The sequence below is a fragment of the Typopeltis vanoorti genome, chromosome 11 (genome assembly GCF_054136105.1).
Source record: "Typopeltis vanoorti isolate ZY-2024b chromosome 11, IOZ_Tvanoo_1.0, whole genome shotgun sequence".
Lineage (NCBI taxonomy): Eukaryota > Metazoa > Arthropoda > Arachnida > Uropygi > Thelyphonidae > Typopeltis > Typopeltis vanoorti.
In genome coordinates, this window is record NC_143559.1 from 35,469,078 (window position 1) to 35,490,879 (window position 21,802).

A 21,802-nucleotide genomic window follows, 5' to 3' on the forward strand; every position below is an offset into this window, starting at 1 on the left:
TACTTCAGATATCAGTTCTCCATTTGGTAACTCAGACCACAATCTTATAAAAGTATCCTTTACAGTGGAACAGCCTTCACCCATAGTTCTCAGTCTTGTGTCCTTACAAGACCAGTCTCGTGTGCATTTGGCACTACAAGGATGCCAAATGGGATGATCTCTGTGACTTCTAAGCCTCCTCCTTCTTCCATTGGTCTGACTGCTGCTTTAATTCTTTTTATCTAAATTCCTGCTAAGACCAAATAACAGATATTATCCTCAAAGGAATGAAGGCCTTCATCCTTCATTCCACACCAAATGCCTGACCACCATTCAAGCCTTAGTTCACAAAAAAGTGTGCCAATGCAGTACAAGGAAAAAACTCAGTACACCACGAGTAGCTCAGGAGCAACTCTGTATTACAGTTTTTTCTTTCTTGAAAATAATTCTTTTTATTCTGATTAGGTTACTTTTAAGTCAAATTAGTTTAGAGTGAAGAAATTCTCAGAAATAATTTTTGATTGTTTTACACAAAACAACAAGAATGTATCGAATTAAAAAGAAAAAAAAATTCAAATATTTTGCAGTAAGATATGTTTAAATCTTGGTTTATGTTATTTGTTATACAAATGTTTAACCTTCGTTAAGCTGTATTCTCAGCAGTATAGGAATGCTTTGTCAGTAAGGCAGTTCCCAAGGGTGCCAGTGGTAAGATATTTTGCCAAGTAGCAAAACTGTTATGCTATAAAAGACCATAAGAATTTGCCCAGGGTGCTAAAAGCCTAGCTATGCTGCTGTATATTCCACACTCAGATCATCTAATCTTGCAACTCTAGGAATGATTCACTCAGAATGAGTAGTAATCTCAGTCATGCTGTGTATTGTTATTAATGGTAGAAGAGGTAAAATGACATGTCAGAATTAGATTTTTCATGAAACTGAATTTAGATTATTAGTGCTAAATTCAACTATTAAACATAGTCGTTTTAGGATAGTATGATGGGTTTCATAAGTTCACTATGTATACAGGAGTGACCGATAGTATGGAAATTTTTATTATACAATTTCCTAGCTTAACGGAGTGATATAATTCTAAATTTGTCTTTTTTTTTTCCTTACCCAAAGTATGATAGATCATATGGATTCATTCAAGTGCACTGTTCTGGAGAGGTCTGTGATCATTTTAGCTTCATAGAAAAAATGACATTTCTATTTTCTGTAGTGATTATTTTAAATCAATGGCACGGTTCTCCTGATTAATTTAGTGCAGCCATTGGCATGCTTTTAAGTGATATAACTAAATATCTGCAATTCTACTTATGTTATTATTTTTTTTTTGTCAGTTGTGATACATAAAGAGATTATACAAATTAAGATATTTTAGAAATGAAGTACATATCAACTGGTTACTGGCACCCTTGGCAAATTCATGGCTATGTGCTTTCTTTCAGTGTGACAATTTCAATAAAATATCATATCATTGGCATCCTTCTGATACCGGCACCAATCATAGTGTTCCTATTCTGCATATCGATATATCTTGGCCTTGATGGAAAAATGTTTGTTATAACACTTGAAGTTTCTCATATTATTACGTGTGATATAACACAAAAGTATTTAGTAAGGAATGATAAACATGGATTTATTTGCCTGCTGACTTTCATTTGCTTTCTCTTGGCTTAACAAGTATACACACAGTTAAACTGTGTACTGCATGTTGATAACATTGATTGTTTAACTAGCACTTTGTTTGTAAAAATAAATTAGCATAGGACTTTGACTTAAATCATCATGATGAAGTCCGTGCGGTTAGCCTAGTGGCTATGCGCTTCGCAACCATATGCCTGGGGAAGGAGTGTCCTAGGTTCGATTCCCGTCGATGACGTGAGGAACTTAAGGATCTTCCTCAGCCATAGCCAAGTTAGCCGGTCTTGGGCATGGACAGCAGGGTTTTCCCCCCAGTTTATCTGGAGTTTTTCATCCCGCAAGCAGGCAAACCAGCCCTGTGAACACACATGGATACAGTCAGGAATACTTAAGACAATCCCTCTAGCCATAAGTCTGAATTGTTGTCTATGCCAGTCCCAAGCCCGGATAAAAATAGGGGGATTGAGGTGGTGCTGTACCTCCCTGTAAAAGGGGCTCACGGCCGTTGAATCACCATATGAAATGAATACATTGCAGCAAAATGAATTACTAGTTTGAAGGAACTTAAATTTTTCAAATTTAAGTGATATGGTGCTTTTATAAAAGTGGAATGCTCAACAAAAAAAAAAAACATTTCAGTTTATATAGAAAGCTTTGGGCGGGAGGTAGGGAAGAGAGAGAAAAGGGCAACTAATTGTTTGATGTGATAGAAAAATAAATAAAATAAAGCGAAGAAGAAATTCGGTAGCTCTAATGCAAAACTTGCATTAGAGCTACCGAATTTATTCTGCAATTTACTGACCATAATTCATCATTTTAGTTACCTTTAACATTTTTTTGGCAATCTTTTTTTTTTGGGACAATGCAAAAGAAATCAGGTTTTTTTTTTTATTTTTATTATTTGGATAGAAGGTGAGTTAGAATTTACCATTTGATTGAAAGGAAGTAAGTTATAAACAGTTCAGGAAAACAGTGACATTAAATATAATCACTTTAGTTTAATTCTTTATCCAGGTGTGAGCAAACAAAGTTTGCACCTGAAAATATCTTCAGGACTGGGGTAAGGTAGTACAAGCTTTAGGCAGAAGGTAGGGAAGAGAGAGAAAATGGCAACTAATTGCTTGATGTGATAGAAAAAATAAATAAAATAAAGTGAAGAAGAAATTCGGTAGCTCTAATGTAAAACTTGCAGATATTCTGCAATTTCAACAGATTAAATAAACCAAATGCAACTACAGTTTATGTTTCCAGTTGTGATAACTTTTTCTCCCTGCTTCAGGAATCTTCTAATGGCTAGCTATCTTCTTTTGTTTGCTTCTGAGAAAGCCATTATTTATCTTATTTACTGTTTTTTTTTTCTTATGTTTTTTCATCATTAAATAAAAGTAGCATCTAAATTGCAAATTGATGAAACCAAAATGCTTCAAGTGATTATAGTTTAATTTAATAATAATGTGAAATGCATTCATTGGCACCCCTTACCCATAGTAACACTTCCTTACAGCACACAAAATGTTCCTTCAAGTTAACAATCTTTGAGATCACTGAACAAAAACTGCTTTCCTGACCAGGTTGGATTACTGTAATATTGATACTTCATTTACCATTCTGAAACTGTTTTTTCAGCTTTGATCTCTTACTTTTCATTTTGTAAAAGCCTATCCATTCTTCCTATTTTTCCAAAAAAAAAGCAAATAAGTATTGCACCTTATCATTGCTGACTGCACATTGAACTGAAATATTTTTTAATGTATGATTAAATTTGTATTAATGTATAGAAAAGAACAGAATATATACATATATTTATGTTACATATGAGGACAGAAGATAATATTTAGCTGAAATGTGCATCGTTTTCTTAAAAACAGAAAAATTTTAACTGTTCCTTAGTCCAGAGATATTCGTGACAAGATTGTCATAAGAAATGCAACAACAGTTACACTTGTCTCAAGTATGTGCCTCTTGAAATGGTTTCTTAAATCATTTTGTTTTCAAGTAAATAGATGACAGTAGCTTGACTTTGTTAATTAATTAATTAGGTATTGTAATCCTATTTCATGCCTAGTTTTTTTCCTTAAATTTTAAAAGAATGATACTAACTATGGAAATTGAAATTATTTAATTACTATATCATGTCTATTCATACAAAAAAGTTCATTACCATCAGAGTTGCATCTTACAGTTTGAATTTAAATTATGTCAACATCATATGATGTTTGCAACGCATCCACCTTCACCTGCCATTGTTTCTTATTGAAAAAAATTAAATTTCAAGTGTTTATAAAAATAGAGCTTCATCATGAAGGAAAAGCATCCACATTGCAGTATTGTCAGTCAGTAGCAATCTGTCTACTAAAGAGTTCAACCACGATTTTCATATATAGATTATCCTCAACTTTTTTTTTCAGTGAATTCATCTGGAATTTTGATGGTATTAAAGAACACCTAAAAATGCTTCCAAGGGTCAGAAGGTTAAATAAGGTGTAAAATGAATGAAGAGATTAAACATACGATACAGAACAAAAGGCACTATAGAGGCAACATAGGAGGAGTGGTATTTATCAATTCCATGAGAATTACAAAGAACAGGCAAGGAGGATGACTTGGTTGGTAAGGGTAGCAAAATGAAGACAAATGTAGTGCAAAAGAAAAAATTTGTAGTGCAAATTTGCATATGTAGTGCAAAAGAAAAAAAAAGAATGCTTATAGAAGGATGACATTGATTGGAGAAAATAGTATAAGAACAACTGCTGCACAGGATACAGTTGAGGTATTTAATGAGCAGTTCATAAAGGTCTATCATTGTTGTGAATGTGACATCATGGAGAGTTTGAGAGCAGTTGAGGAGGAGGAGAGACTGATTGTAAGTGAGCAAGAGGTATATGGGGAATTGAACAAACTTGATGTTAATAAGGCTGTGGGACTTAATAATATAACACCACATATTTTGAAGGAATGTGTCTGGGAGTTGGCATCTGCACCTTACATATTTGTTTAATATGAGTCTTGCATTGGATCAAGTTCCAAAGGAGTGAAAGGAAGGCAAAATTGTGCCACTTCATAATGGAGGTGACAGAATTCAAGCATCAAATTATAGGATGGTCTGTGTGTGTCAGTTTTTGTGGTTAAGTGTTGGAGAGGCTGGTGAGAACCAGGATCCAGAATTGGGTTGACAACAGTAGTCTTATCTTTGATGGACAGCATGGATTTGCTAAAGGGGGGGGGGGGTCATGTTTTAGTAATCTGCTTACTTATTACAATAAGGTGACTGTTTCATTGGACAAAGAAGATGGATACCAGTAGTATACTTAAATTTTGTAAAGACTTGTGATAGATTATTGCATGATAAGTTGATAGTCAAACTAAAGCAGATGAGGTTGGATTAGAGACTAGTGTATTGGATTGGAGATTGGCTATCTGATAGGTATCAGCAAGTTGTGTATAGGGGAGCAATATCCTGGAAGAGGAAAATTCACTAATGGTGTGCCTCAAGGTCTGTTTTAAGGCCACAGTTTAACTTGTATGTTAATGATACTGGAGAAGATTTGGATAGGGATATTCAGTGTTTGCAGATGATGCAGAGTTGGGACAAACTGTGAGGAGTAGAGCAGATATTCTGGCCTTGCAAAGACTTGAATAGATCGAGTGAATGGGCACAGGAGTGGGGATGACAGTTCAACGTTGCAAAATGTAAGGTTTTAAAATTTGGGAAACAAAGATGGGATGTAGAATTTAGACTTGGTGAGGATATATTGTTGGAGGCAGATGAAATAAGAGATCTTGGAGTGATGATGAATAAGGATCTGAAATTTAGAGGACACTGCCAAAATTGTGAAGACAACACAATAATTCTGAGAATGATGCAGAGGACACTTACTTGTAGAAGTATGAAGATTCTTGTTCCATTGTATAAGGCCTTGATTAGGCCATATGGATTACTGTGCGCAGATTTGGTCACCTGGTTTTCAAAAGGACAAAGAGATGTTGGAAAGGGTCCAGAGGCGATTGACTAAGGTAGTTTCTGATATCTGGAATTTTGAATAAAATTCCAGATATCAGGAATTTTATTTCTGAATAATTAGAGAGGAAAGGTTGGGAAGATGCATTTACAAAGTCCAGTATATAGGAGAAAAAGTGTTGATATGATAGTCCTTTCCTTCATAGTTACACAGTGATCAGAATTCATCATAAAAATGATGGAAACAACTACCACGTTAGAGTAAAACTTCAGTTTAATATAAACCAAAATAAAAACTCGATGTTTCAATCTTCACATTAAGGTCATTATCTGGAGTATACACATATATAGAAAGACCCAAGCTGCACTACAATCTACATGGTATGCTCAAGTTACATTGATTTGGTCAACTTAAAACTTGACCTGACCTCTGGTAAAAAAAAAAAAAAAAAAAAAAAAACCTTACTACATCAACACTAGAGTCCTGTTATTATTATTATCTATTTGGTTACAAAAATAAATTAAGCTAGAAAGCAACATGTTCACACAAAGTTGCTCATATAGATATACATATAAATTAAAACAGTATAGATGCTGGCCAATAAAAGCTGTTTGCTGGAAATTTTGAAGAACTAAGTGGGCTGAATGTGTGCAAATTCTTGGGATTTTTGTGCCCCCACTATTGTTAAGATTAGGATGGTTAATCAAAAATTCACAGGCTTCTTTAAATTTTTGTTCATACCAAGTTTTTGTATGATGTAAAGAACAGGTACTTTTCCAGTCAATTTATTTCAGCTTTTATTGGCCAGCATCCATACTGTTCTGTTTTAATTTATATGTATACCTATATATGAGTAACTTTGTGTGAACACGTTGCTCTCTAGCTTAATTTATTTTTGTAACCAAATAGATAACTAGACTCTAGCTTTGATGTAGTAAGGTTTTTTTTTTCCACCAGAGGTCAGGCTAATAGTTTTAATGGTTGACCATATCAATGTAACTTTAGCATACCATGTAGATTGTAATGCAGCTTGTTTCTTTGTATGTGTATATATATATATGTGTGTGTGTGTATATACTCCAGATGATGACCTTAATGTGAAGATTGAAACGTTGAGTTTTTATTTTGGTTTGTATTAAACTGAAGTTTTACTTTAACATGGTAGTTGTTTCCATAATTTTTATGAAGGATTGATATGATAGAGATGTACAAGTTGGTAAGGGGTTGTTATAGGATCAATGTTAAGAGGGGTTTTTTTTTGCATTCAGAGTTGTGAATGATAGGAATGGCTTGCCCAGGAGGGCAGTGTCTGCAGAAAATTTTAATGTTTCAGGCAAGGTATGATGAGCTGTGTGTATGACAAAGGGACTGCCTAGAGTCTAAATAGAAAATAACAATAATAAATGAAATAAATAAGATATTTATTAACTAGTTGATTTACTGTATTTTCTGAGCACAAACAACTTGTTGCAGTATAGCAATGAAGATTAGTGTTGGAAATGCTTGAAATAGTATTGACAAGAGAACTAATCTTAACTTGGTGCTCTTTAATGTTGGATAAATAGAAGTTTTTACAATTGGATGGTATTGATGTTTGAATGACTGTTTTCCAAATATTACATAAATTAATGCGCCTATACTTGGGAAAGTGTTTCAGTGCTGGTGCTGAAAATGCTCTCACTGACTTGTAACATCTTCTGTATAGCACATTAGCTTCTTTTCATCTTATCCTATCTGAAATGATGTTCAAATGGTCTGCCAGTCCTGACTCTCCATAGTGATGACATATAAATAAGACATACATTCATTGAATGTATGTGCCATATGTGGGGTGCAGATGAGGACTGAGATAGAAGTTTATTGAATTTTGTTTTGAAAAGCTGCAGGTTGTAGTTGTTTCAAAGAACAGAAGCAGACAGAATAAGAGGAAGAGGAGAAGCAGGTTCAGTGTGTTTGCAGTTGCACAGTAAAAGGAGCTGGGCATATGCTGCTCTTGTATCAATAGGTGCAACAGAAAGTGGAAGAATGATGGTTGCCAGTTCATTGGAGCAGTGACCATGGAATTACCTGTAGAATAGACACAGTGCTGAAACACCACATCTGTGAGATAGAAGTTGAAGTGAATCTATAAGAGAGGGATCATCTATGAGCCTATTACTTGCCTCTGGATAGCAACAAGAATTTTAAGGATAGTTTTAGGTGCACCATCCCCAAACATATGAGCAGTATTCCAGGGATGGATAAATTTGGGATTTGTATGTAGTTAAGAGTTGGTTGGGTGTAAAATAGCCTCTTGATCAAAAGGGAAGGTCACTAGTGGTGTGCTGCAGGGATCAGTTTTGGGACCACTGTTATTTAATTTGTATGTTAATGATATTGGAATAGGTTTAACTGGTGATATACAGCTGTTTGCAGATGATGCAAAACTGGAAAGAGTGATGAGGAATCAAGCAGATGTGGCCTTACAGGAGGACTTGAATAGATTGTATTAATGGGACTGTCAATTCAGTGTTGCAGAGTGTAAAGTTCTAAAATTTTGTAAGCAACAAAGGGATGCAAAGTATACACTTGGCAGGAATTTGAGGAGATAAGAGACCTTGGAGTGGTGGTGGACAAAGATTTGAAATTCAGAGGTCACATTGCACAACTTGTGAAGACATTACATCAGATTATGGCAATGATGCAGATGAACTTGTAGAAATAGAGGTTCTAGTTCCATTGTATAAGGCTTTGATCAGGCCTTGTATGGATTATTGCGCATAGATTTGGTCTCATGGTTTTCATGGTGATGAAGATGTACTGGAAAGAGTCCAAAGAAGACCGACTAAGATCGTAACTAGTCTTTGGAAAGTGAGGACAAATTGAGAGAATGGTTTGCAAAGTCTTGTGGAAGAGAGGGATATGATAGAGACATTTAAGTTATAAGGTTAATGTGGAGGAAATTTTTCATAGAATGGGAGAAGGGATAGAACAAAGGGACATGGCTGGAAGCTGTATAAGTAGTGTGTGAACAGGGGCAACGCATGTGCACACCCAACAATGAAGAGATACATGGAATGCCTTCAAGTGTTAATACGTTAACGTTTTAATGTTTAGATATTTTCTCTTGCAATGCTTGTTGGCATGTCTCTCACATTATGCACCCAATGAAGTTTTCTAAGACAAAACTAGTTGTGCAGTTTAAAAAAAATAAAATAGTGTTTCTCTTTTTCTCTCAGCTTTTAGTCATTTAATCTGTTTCAAAAATATATAAGTACAGTGGCATATTATATTGGCAGGAGCATTCTTGGAGAGACTGATGAGGCTAGAGAACTTGGAGTTATGGATGGTAATTTGAAGTTCAAAGGTCACATAACAAAAATTGCAAATACAACTTGAGGATAATTGTGATGCTAAAATGAACATTGACATGTAAGGATAAGGAAATCAGTTTGCTTTTTTTTATATACGACAGCACCTGGATTGTTGATCTCCTGATTTGGTTTGCAGTTATGTGGATGTAGACACTTATTAACAGGAGAAAGATGGGTGATATGATAGAGGTCATTATATGGAAGGTGGAGAGAGGATAAGGAATATCCATGGTAGTTAAATTGTATGTGGTTAAGAAAGAGGTGAGAGCTAAATTTTTCATTCACAGAGCAGCAAGCTAGTAGAACAGTTTACCTGTTGATGTGGTGAATGAGTTAAGAGAAAGCATGAAACATCTGGTTTGGACAATATATGGCCTCCCTGATGAGTCCTTGACTCCCTGGAGGTGTCTGATGATGACGATGATAATAATAATAAGCAAAAGCATTTTATTGAACACAATATTGTGAAAAACTGTGAAACTACTAATAAATGCAGCAAAAAAATTGTGCTTTTAAAAATATGTATATTCATTAAAGTGGTTCTTTATAATTTATTTCTTTGATAGGCATGGGTTTACTACAGCATATTTAAGTACTCGAGATCAGCAAGGTTTTTATGAGCATGTTGGATATACTTACTGTGCCCCAGTTTGTGTTGTAAGTAATTTTATATCTTCTCCCTTTCTAAAAATCCAGCAATTGCAACTTTCTTTGATTTACTGTTATGTTAATAGCTTGTGATGAAAGTCACTTGTTGATTGTAATAAGTTGTTCATAGATCAATTGTGATATAGGCCAGCTAGCTGAAAAAAATCTTACAGATTGACTGAGTGCTTTCTTTTGTCATAGTTATTTTTTCTCTGATGATAATAAGATAGTTTACATCAAATGTAATAATACTTTAAGAGTGGTAGGTAAGTTATCTATGAAGTATGATATGTTTATCCTTTCTTTTGTTATGCAGTGATTAGCATTCATTATCAAAAAATTATGGAGGTACCTATCCCTCCTATTTAAAGTAGCTTTACTTTAAATTAAAATAATTGTTTTGATTTGACTTTCATATTAAGGTCATAATCAGGAATACATAGCTACATAATGGTTAACTACAGGATGCTACAACATCACTACTTCGATCAACCATCAACCTCAGATGAGGGATAGAGGAAAAATATATAAAAAAAAAACAAACAAATAAATAATCAGTAAATATACCTCGTGTGTACATGAATCTACATCAGTGGCCATGGGATAGGGATGAGATCTCTAGAGCTCCATTGAGTCCTGTTTTTTTTTGTCTGTGGAACATTGGCTTATTTACAATTGGCCTTTAGTTCTACTCTTGCTGGAAAGAATAGAACTTTATTCTTTATAACCAATATTTGGTTATTTTTGTAGTTGGTTGTCTGGAGTTGTTGAAGTTTTATCATACTGTTCTTTTATATTATTCTTGTCATCACATATAATATGGGTTGCAATTGCATGCTACATCCTTAGGACTCTTCGACCATCTTGTTGAAGATTAGTGTGATGGATTAGCATCTCACAAGCTTCTTTCAATATTTATTTATACCAGGTTTGGATTCTTTGCCATGTTTTAAGTGCACGATCAAAAACACCTGATTTTTATAATTTAGCAATTCGTGTCATTTATGTTCTTATTGCTATTGCATATCTTATTTGCCATAGAGTAAGTTATGTATTGGATTTGGTATACACTTTGGGTGGGCAGGGGAGAATGGGATATTTAGAGAAGCTGAGTAATTTTGTGGGTGGTTCAAATGTAACCTTGATATAGCTCCATTTTAACCACCCTCAAAATTAAAGTTTACTCATATACTGAAAGGATTTTTTACTCAGCTCCTCTGTTTATTTATTTTTTGGCTATTCCCTTAATGTATGGCATGGTTGTGCTCTTACTGTACTTTTTTTTTTTTTGTGAAGAATTCTGCTGATTGTGTACTGTGGCAGTTGGTGTTGTTAGCATTTAGCTAACAACACAAACACAACATGATTATTTTGTTATGCTGTATGGAAATTCATTGTAACTCACTTATTTTGAAGATGAATAATTGGTCCTTAAGAATTTTTAACTGTTCCTTTTAAATATCCTCCTCTGTCAACTTGAGGGTTTCCAGAGAATCAGCAGTTGGTGGATTGTCAACCTCTGCCTAAATTAGAGAATTATCAGAAATGTTTTGTTTTGCAGCACATTAAAGAAAAAAAAAAGTACTGCATGGCATTTGAGTCACTAATATTAGTACTTTTACAGACCTTGGCTATAAAACATTATATGTCATCAACTTAAGTCCATGTGATGTGTGCATGTGATTGATGAAATGCATAATTATTTAATATAAGAATTCATCCATCAAATGGATACATACCCTCAGTATATGTAGAGGATATTATGATACTGCTACATGAAAATTTTACATCATTACCAACTTCCTGTTGGCAGTTTTTCTCCAAATTAATCTGTTATTCTTCAAGATTCCAGTATCATCTGTGTTTATTTTTTGGTCTTTTTCTACTGTATCAGCCCACTTGGATCTTAGTCTTCCTCCAAGTCCTTTTCTTGCTATTCTGGTAAAAACACTCATTTTGCTAACCTTTAAAATAAGAATTTAAACTTAGAATCTATAAGTATTTTGATTTATTTATGCACATTTCGCAGTGTTATTTTTATTATATTTTATTATGTAAATATGTGAATCCCACCGACAAAAGATTAGCCTGTGCTGTACTAGCACTATACTATAGTGTTAGTACTTTGAGTGGGTTAAGAGCGATAATCAGAACTGTTTAAGAGACCATCAGATTTTTCAAGTTACTTCAGATCTCCATCAAGTAGAGTGATGAATTCACATAAGATGTTCACAAAGCATTCATGTCCATGGTGGAATTCATACTCACAGCTTGTTGGTTGGAGAATGGATATGATAACCACTCAACCAACCAGCCTGGCAAAGTTATAGTTTCATGTATATCTCTCTTGACAATGTTGGTGTTTTTTACTTTTAATATAAGTTAAAGTAATTAGGCTCCATTATGGATAAGTCTGGCCAGTGTGAAGTGGATGTAGCATTTTAAACAGGACAGACACAAGCAACTATTTGAACATCACAAATGGTGTTTTATGGAGTCATAAAACTTGTGATTATGGAGAGTATAATGGCCTGTGGATCTGAGTGTTGTACTCTTACTAACAGCTGGAGAAAACAAGTAATGGAAATGGAGTACTTCAAATGAAGTATGAGAGCCAGACATATGGGTCATCTCTGAGGAATTCTTATATTTGAACAGCCTTTTACAAAGAAGATAGAGGCATGTACTTTGAAATGGTATGGACACATCCAGAGAATGAGACTATGTGGAAAGGGACCATTGTGAAAGCAGCAGTGGAGAAAAGAGGATTACAGGAGAAGAACTGGAGGAATCATGGAGAGTAAAAGTTTGAGTTAAAATCTGTTACGTTTTATTTTAATACCAACAATCCCCCCCCCCTCCTCCACACACAATCATTCTGATTTTTATCATCATCCTATGAGTAGAATTTTCTGTTCCTCTCTCTCTCTCTGATTTTGAAGATGTGAAAAATTCAATAACGATTGTTTCCTATAAATTGAAACTACAATTTCCAAACAGTTTTACTCTTGTACCGTTAAAAATGTCAAGGATTCAGGCCTAGAGTGGTCTGTTCCAACCTTAGAAGTTATCGTTGAATCTCTTAAGAGGATGTCCTAGTTTTCTTTTTCCTAATTGTTTGTAATTTAAGGCTTGTTTTGGTAATCTTTCTGTTTTCATTCTTTCAATGTGTTCTATCCATTCAAGTTTATATTTTTTAATTTTTTCTATTACTGATTCCTGGTTTAATTCTTTCATAATTTCTTTTGTGATCAAATAGAGTATACTTTGCAGTTTTTGTCAAACTTCATTTCAGCTGTTATTAATCTTTGTCTTTTTGTTTTATTGTCCAGATTTCACTTCCATACAATAGGACTGGTAGGGCTAATGTATTGTATATTTTTAGTCTGGTTTAGTTTAAATATAGAGTTAATTACACCTGTTATTTTTAATTTTGTATTATCCTAGCATGAATTTAAGTAAAACATTTTTCTCTTTTCAGATTGTTGGCAGTTGGAATTCTAATTTTATAGAGAAAATATCATCCAGTAAATCACAGGAGTCTGCTGTAAAGAATGTGCATCAGAATGATTATGTGAAAGAAAACAGCAGGCCATCACCTCCACCACCACCACCTCCTCCTCCACCCACTATTAATAAACATCAGAAGTCAGAAATAAATCCATCTCTTTGTATTCCACAGTTGGATCACTATTGGATGAAAAAAAAGTTTTGATATGCTTTTATGGAGATACCTGATGTGCCTTAATGTAAATAATGTTCTTTTAGTTTGGTTATTTTACATTAATTGTAAAATAACCAAATCAATTCAGTATATGTACTTACAACGAAAGACTATTCTTAATTCTGGAAATGCTAGTGATGGTGAATCAGTGACTATCAAGAGTGAGCGATATTTTTTAAAAAGCCAACAATTACAACAATACAGTTTCAGATAAACTGATTTTGAAAGAGGCAACATGACAGATTAAGGTTTTTCAACACCCCCCCCCTCCCAATAAATAGGAAAAAATAAGAAAGAAATTTGGGCTTATTTTATGTGAATGACAAAGATAAGAAAATGGAAGATAGAAGACAGTGATATCTCCAAAGTGGTTGCCAAAGTCAAGCAATAAGATTTTGTTTATCACATCTAAAAAATATTTCATCACACTAGGTGATGACATGAATTTCAGCACCTAGTGTGAGACCACCATTCTGCTTACTGGAGGGAGGCCTTGAGTGGCTTGAAAAAGTTCCATGCTTGTCTCTAAAGCATGGTGGTTTCTAAACTATGTAAAAAATATAAAATTATAAAGAAGAAAACCTCAGAAGCAAAAAATAACCTTTTATATCCCTTTAGTTACATATATTAAAGCCAACTCAAATAAAAATGGCAATAGTTTACTTTAGCTGATATATAAAACATCAACTACAGCAAACACTTTGCTTATATGGGTCATTAATCATCCTGATTGTTCTCATTTGTACCAGGTCAAGTATTTTTAGGGAATTCTTAGAGTACTACCCTGAATGTGAGGGCAATATTCAGTGGTTTACTGGATTTATGGTTGTATTATTATTAAGGGAAGCCTCCAGGGAGTTAGAGGGAGGCAATTTATCACCCACACCAACTATCGAGCCCTTTCTTGAATTCTTTCACACTATCTGTCCTCATTTACCTCAAAAACATAAATTCCCACATAATATGCAAAATCTACAAAGCTTTACTTCATATTTTCAAAAAAATCAAAAAAATATTATCCAGCATTTACTACCAACCATAAGTTGCATAATCTATTAACATTCTCCTTTGTAAAATCTCCTTTTACACAATTACAGTGGTGAGTATAACTGTTATTTACAGATATAGTGACTAGCCTGATGCAGTGCCCCTTTCTGTTGATTTCTCCATCAAACACCACTCTATCCACTGTGGCATATCAACTAACCATTAATCGCTCAAAAAATAAACCAAAAAGAAAAAAAAAAGGAAATAACCATTAATATAGCCATCACAGATGTCACCAAATGCAATTCCTCAGTTACATTACATATGTATTTTGAAGATCTCTGTAATTATTAGCAGTGCATATCCTCTCTATCCAGCTCTCCTGTAATATATCTCACTGGTCTGTTTATCATTGACATTCAGTGACGTCACAACTTTTATACCATAAAACCATAATGCCTCATACCTTTCACTTATTTCTTCTGACAAATGCATAGTTAACAGGAAGCAGTTTTCATTCATTTCTTTCTCAATTTTGCAATGTCTCAGTTCCAGTTTTACGTTTGAGTGTTATTTTTAATTTAATTTCATAAAATCGCTAACCTCAATACTACCATTTTCTTGCTTATCATCTAATTGGAACTCTTATTTTCTGTGTAAATAATCCAAATTATTTTGTTAAGCAGCATAAGTTCTTTTTATATATAAGTCATATCTAAATTAACATTTGATATGAGAATAATAATGAAATAAATTTTGTAATTAAAGGATTCATTGTTGGGTATTTGTAATTATTGCTGAAGTAGCTATGGCTATAAGGCCAGCATACCATGTGCCTATAAAATTGCATCTGTTCTTCTAGCTGGTTGAACTGTTTTGTGGGATGAAAAACTAGTTTCAGGTTGGAAAAAGCTGTTATCTCCATATGGTAATTAAAGGAGATGATGCTCTTTCCATTATGGACTGTCATTATACTGATTAAGAATTTAAAGCGACATGCAAAAGAGTACATAGTTTACATATATATTACCAAGTGGAAATATTTCATTATCATTTTATTTAAAATAAATAAGATCTTACGTTCTAAAGAGTGCATGCATGTGTAGTTCCGGACTTTAATAATAAATTAATCTATATTGTGGTCATTATCTTATTTTCTTTTTTCTTCAGTTAATTTTTTTACTTCTTCTTCAAGCTCAACCAAATGCTCATCACAGATATGAGGAGCTAAGGTTTTCATAGCTTCTGTCAACTGAAAAAGGTAGTCCCTGTTTTTCCCACTTGGTCCCTCTGCTTCATATATTTGCTGGGCCATAATATCTTTTGGTGCTGGTCCAAGAAAAAATGGATTATCCCTATTTCCTACGTAAGTTAATAAGGTAAAAGGGGTATCTTCTTCTTCTTTCCAGGGATAAAATTTAACTGATACTGTGTCATAGCCATCTTTCTCTCGGTGGTCTAAATATGCTTTCACCTCACTAACATTTTCATCAGGAATTTCATATGCTACTCCCCATACACAGTCCTAGGAAAGGAAACAAAAATATATTAATGAAAAGTATTTTAACAGCTCAAAATAGAATATATACATACATACTAATCTCTCAATTATGCAGCCACAGCAGGAGAGCAATTTGCTGGTTGGATAAGTGAATATATGATTGCATGGTGCTGTACCAGACACAGTAACTCATTCAAGAGTTAGTTAATTGAAAGTTTGTTCATTTGAAGGTTGGATAATTGAGATCTCATCATATTAATTTATTATATAATTATGTTTTATCTGCTACACTTTGTGGTTTTAGGACAGACATTTTTGATTCTTCAGTTAATTTTCGGTATTGAGACCACATGTTTCTAAGCATATAACAGGTTTAATAAAATAAGAAAATCCAGTTGCAGAGCTGACCACAACCAGATCCACTGTGAGATAAGCAGTCCTGAACCAGCATTGCTATCAGGGATGGTGGAGCAGCCCTTGGTAAGGCCTCTGTAATTGCAGGCATCTGCTTTATAACAGGAACACTCCCTGTTTTGGGGACTGATGGTAGCCAACACTGTCCCCCCCCCAAGCTGGGAAGTAGCAACTTCTGACTAATACCTTAGCTTGGGGTCCAAGTGCCAACAATGGTATCCTAGACACTACCAAATTGAGCACACAGTAGACAAACCAGCTCAAATGTCGCCTGGGTCAACAAGGTTTGCATCCATAGCTTAGGCAGAGGGCTCTGGGTGAAAAATCCACTTCTTCTTCTGCAGCTTCTCCCACTTAAGTGGAGTCACTGTTGATAATGAGTCTCCTCCACACCTTCCTGTCTTGGGCTGTCACCACATCCAAGTTCTTTATCCTCAAGTCCTCTTCTACCAGCTCCCTCCATCTCTTCTTTGGCCGCCCACGCTTTCGCCTTCCTTGCACATCCATCTGCATGACCCTTCTTTCCACATATTCTTCCTCCCTCCTCATCACATGACCAAACCATCTCAACCTTGCCTCCTGTATTTTCTCTCCTAAGTTCGTAACTTTCACTGTTCCCCTGACATAGTCATTTCTCAGATGATCCTTTCTGGTCACACTGCACATCCACCTAAGCATTCTCATCTCTGCTACTTCCATCCTGCTAATGTTATTTTTCCTCAGGACCACAGTTTCTATAGCATATGTCATAGCTGGCCTCACTACTGTCCTATAAATTTTGCCTTTCAAATTGATCGGCACCCTCTTATCGCATAACACTCCAGCCATCTCCCTCCAATCCGCTTCTATCCTGCATCCCACTCCCTTCTCAGCTCCTCCATCTTCTTCCACTGTTGAACCTAAGTATCTAAAGTCTCTCACCTTCCTGATGACATTTCCTTCCAGCTCCAGATCTGTCTCCTGTCCACTGTGCAACACATATACTCTGTCTTACTTCTGCTCAGTCTCATGCCTCTCTCTTCCAGTACTTTTCTCCATCTTTCCAGTTTAGTTCCCGCTTCTTCTCTTGAATCTGCACACAGCAAGATGTCATCTGCAAGCAACATTGTCCAAGGCGCATCTTCTCTCACCTCCTCTGTTACCACCTCCATCAATATTAAACAGAAAAGGACTTAATGCTGACTCTTCATGCAAGCCAACTGTTACTTGAAAACTTTCTGTCTGTCCCAGACAAGTCCGAACACTTCCCTTCACATTTCTGTACATTTCCCGCAACAACCTGACATATTTCTCCGGCACCTTCTTCACCCACAGACACCTCCAGACTTCTTGCCTCGGCACTCTATCGTATGCTTTCTCCAGATCAATAAATGCCAGATGTAGCTCCCTTTGTTTCTCTCGATACTTTTCCATCATCTGCTGTAATAACCCAAAGATAGCATCTGTTGTTGATCTACCAGGCATGAAGCCAAATTGTTCCTTTGCAATCTCCACCTCCTTCCTCAATCTATCATCAAGAACTCTTAATAGGATTTTCATTGTGTGGAACATCAACTTTATTCCTCTGTAATTTTTACAGTCTTGTGCATCCCCTTTACCCTTGTAGATGGGGACAAGAGTACTCTCCCTCCATTCCTCGGGTATATTTTCCTGTTGGCAAACTTTCATGAACAGGTCCCACAGCAGGTCAATTCCCTCTTCCCCCCAGTGCCTTCCATGCCTCCACTGGAATTCTGTTGGGACCCACTGATTTTCCATTCCTCATCCTCTTCATGGCCTCCGTCACTTCCACTCTACTGATGTTCTGCACCATCCCCTCAGAAGGCTGCCCATCTCCTGTGAGAGTCCTTGCATTTTCCTCATTCAAAAGTCCCTCAAAGTATATTTTCCATCTATTTCTTATGTCCACATCTCTCCATAATACTCTTCTTTCAGCGTCTTTGATTGCCTCACATGTAAGATGTCCTTTGTTGCTTTATTTCTACATTTCGCTAGTTGGTAAATTTTTCTCTGTCCTCCCTTGGTTTCTAATTGATCATACAGATCTTGATATGCCATGGCTTTCGCCTGTGCCACAACTCTCTTGGTTTCTTGCTTTCTCTCTCTGTACACCTCTCTGTCCTCTTCCACTCTTGACTCATCCCACTTCTGCTTTGCCTTCCTCTTAGCTGTCACTGCCACTTGTACATTATTATTCCACCGCAAACTCTCCTTCTGCTCTCTAATCTTTCCAGATGTCTCACCAAGCACCTCGATTGCACAGCTCAGGATTACTTTTGAATTATGTTTCCACCAATTTTGTACACTTTCCAGTCCATCCGAAATCCTCTCTAACACCCTCTCCCTAAAATGATTCCTCACACTCTCCTCTTTTAAGCGAAACCACTTAATTGTCTTCATCCCATGGCATCCAGAGGTTCTTATCTTCGATCTTATTTTAAAGTCTGTGCACAGCAGTCGGTGTTGCTGTGCTACTTGAGCTGTTGGAATTACTTTACAATTTGTCACAACCTTAAGATGTTTTCTTCTAGCCAAAATGTAGTCAATTTGTGAACTGTTGTTACCACTCCTAAATGTTATCAAATGTTCTTCCCTCTTGTAGAAAAATGAGTTCACAATTGCCAGATCAAACACTACTGCAAAGTCCACAACCCTCTCTCCTTCCTGGTTCATCATTCCCACTCCGTGGCCACCGTGCACCCTTTCATAGTCTCTATTCTGTCTTCCTACGTGTCCGTTCAAGTCTCCTCTGACAATCACCATCTCATTTTCTTCCAATTCCCTCATTTCTTCATCTAACACGTTCCAGAACTCATCTTTCTCCTCTGCTGTACAACCAACTTGCAGGGCATATACACATAATACGACCACCCGCTCTTCTCCAAGACCCGATTTCATTCGCATGATCCTGTCGTTCCTTCTACCCACTTCCAGTACTTCACCCTTCATTCTGCCACACACCACAATTTCGACACCATTTCTTCCCTCGTTATTCACTCCAGAGTAGAACAATTTATATCCATCTCCCAGTTCCTTTGCCTCCCCCCCCCCCCCTTCCACCTTGTCTCCTGCACACATAAAATGTCCAACTTCCTCTTCCTCATCATGTCTGCCACCTCTCTTCCCCTTCCAGTCATGCTTCCAACATTCAGTGTTCCCACTCGCAACATCCTCTCCACCTGCTGGGCTCACTTCTTTAACCGCACCCGCCCTTGATGCGGTAGCCCTCGTCCACTTCTCGCAGCTGTAGGGCGATGTGGCTGCGCGTCGCTTAAGGGGTACGCCCTAGCCCTTACATCATTTTCTCTTTGACTCATATCATAGTTTGAGCTAGCATTGAAGTTTTCTGACCGGATGCCCTTCCTGACATCAACCCTCGCATTTATCCGGGCTTGGGACCGCCACCTATTGAGGCTAGCTTGCCTCCTTCGGTGGCTGCATAAGACGAAATGACTTAGCCCTAGCCCTCGAATACTCCAATAGCATCAGGGGGAAGGAGCAAGGAGAGGAGGGACAAGTCTACAGAATAATATAATAGATATATATTACACGAAGTAAGGCATGGTCCAGCATCTGGTACCTCGGGTTTGCCATGCCTGTACTCACTAAAGTGAGCCCTTGAGGTTTGTAGTGGGTGAAAAATCCACTACAGTCTCCAAATCATTTTAGTCACCTTAAAAATGAACACATACACACAAACAAGAACACCGAGGAATTTCATCTAGTAAATCCCTCCATATTCAACTGGAGGGTAATTAGACAATTATCCTCCAGTTGAATATTGAGGGATTTACTAGATCAAAATCAGATCTAGTAAATACTAAAAAATAGTAAATAATATCTTTACCAAGCACAAAGTAAACATTGTTGTTCTACAAGAAACTCGCAACATCCCACAAGAAAATATTACCATTCCTGGCTACATTCTTCTCGTTGATAAAAGACATGGAATGGCAATCTACGCAAAAGCAAATTTGGAAAGAATCTTTGAACAATTCAAATCGACTTTTCTTTTGGTATCCGACTGTACAACTTCTAAATCTGCAACATATATAGGCCTCCTCTACTTGGCTGGAGAAGCCCTGCACTTCCTCAGTCAGCCCATTCTGATATCATCCTTAGGGATTTCAACTTGCCATTATGGGGATACAAGGGTTCCTCATACATTATGAGGAATCCAGAATCTTGAAATCTAGAAGTTGAGGATCAGAGACACTTCTCTCACCTCCTTTTTCCTCACAACCAGCACATACCCTGCCTAATTACTGAAGTACTTATAATCCCCAGAATAAACAGGTTCCTAATATCCCAATGGGATATTGGGAATCTGTTTATGCTGGGAATTCTGTAAGGAAATTTCCTTACAAAAGCAAATTGGCCAAAATTTACTGAATTTAATGAAAATAACATCAGCATAATTCCACCTACAGTTGATAACTATGAAAGATGCACTAAACTTCTTATAGCATCTGGCAAGAAACACATCCTGAGAGGATTCAGAAAAATCTGCACACCATGCTGGTCAATGAAAGTAGTATTCTTCTGATAGAGTATGAACAACAAAACCACCCAGACACTGCTTCTGTCCTCTTAAGATCCTTTAATGATGTTTGGCATGAAGAAATGAATAACCTAAACTTTACCAGGTCAAGTTGCAAAGCTTGGTCACTGTTTCATCAATTGGAAGGCACTAGCACTCCAAGGAAAAGTAAGCCCTAACAGTATTGCAATAATCCCAAAAGGTTCATCTGAATTCACAAAAAAAGCAGAACAGTTATCCTGCAGGATGAATTGTCACAAGGATCTACAACTCAAAAAAAAAAAAGGATCTATCCTCACCTCAGCTCTATTCAACCTGTACACACAAGCAACATCTCTCCTGTTGGAGGGATGCTGTTGCTAATTAGAAGTTTATCTCTGCTGATGATATAACAATTGCCACCCAAGACAGTACCTTCCAAGGCTTTGAGGAAACACTGAGCAAAGGTCTGAGCTCACTGCAAAATTACTTTGAAAGCTGAGGACTATCTCCTAACCCCAACAAAACTGTTGTTTCAGCTTTCTGCCTAAAGAACCATGAGGCTCAAAGAAAACAAAAAATAAACTTCTGCAGAAGGAGTAATTCATGAAAGTAACTATTGTTAACTTGGCATCACATTTGACCATAGTTTAACTTCCAAAAATATTTCAAAAAAAATAAGTTAAAGATAACTGCTAGGAACAACAACATAAACAAGCTCACAGGCACAATTTGGGGTTGTAATGCCTTGACTCTTAGAACAGCAACCCTGGCTCTGGTCTTTCCAGTTGTATTGTTCACCAGTCTGGAGCTAAGTCACTACATGGACACTCAGCTTAATGTAACAATGAGAACCATCTCTGGTACCTTTAGATCTACTCCTCTCCCATGGTTACCTGTTCTTTCCCACATCACTCTTCCATGTTTCAGAAGAGAAGAAGCTACCATCATAGAAATAAATAAAATCAGAAATAACATGTACCTATAGATCAAGATATCTCTCCACCTCCAGATCTCCCACTTGGCTTGTGAAAATACAAAATGATGGTCCCCAAGACTGGTGGAGAAGAC

At 36.3% G+C, this 21,802-nt stretch overlaps 2 protein-coding genes across 4 annotated transcripts in view; one reads left to right on the forward strand and one right to left on the reverse strand.

Moving 5' to 3' along the window:
- The window catches only part of Naa80 (N-alpha-acetyltransferase 80), a 56,549-nt gene that overhangs the window by 16,323 nt on the left and 18,424 nt on the right, over positions 1-21,802 (forward strand). For 2 of the 3 annotated variants that reach the window (XM_090400957.1, XM_090400959.1), the window contains exons 4-5: positions 9,505-9,595; positions 13,068-15,071. In XM_090400957.1, the coding sequence (XP_090257083.1) occupies positions 9,505-9,595; positions 13,068-13,301 (325 nt within the window). In that variant the 3' untranslated portion in view covers positions 13,302-15,071. Of the gene's footprint in view, positions 1-9,504; positions 9,596-13,067; positions 15,072-21,802 lie in introns of those variants that run through there. The other variant, XM_090400958.1, reaches the window with a different exon arrangement.
- The window catches only part of LOC150101439 (putative glutathione-specific gamma-glutamylcyclotransferase 2), a 36,835-nt gene continuing 30,368 nt past the window's right edge, over positions 15,336-21,802 (reverse strand). The window contains exon 3 of the mRNA XM_090400960.1: positions 15,336-15,822. Coding sequence (XP_090257086.1) covers positions 15,448-15,822 — 375 coding nt within the window. The 3' untranslated portion in view covers positions 15,336-15,447. The remainder of the gene's footprint in view (positions 15,823-21,802) is intronic.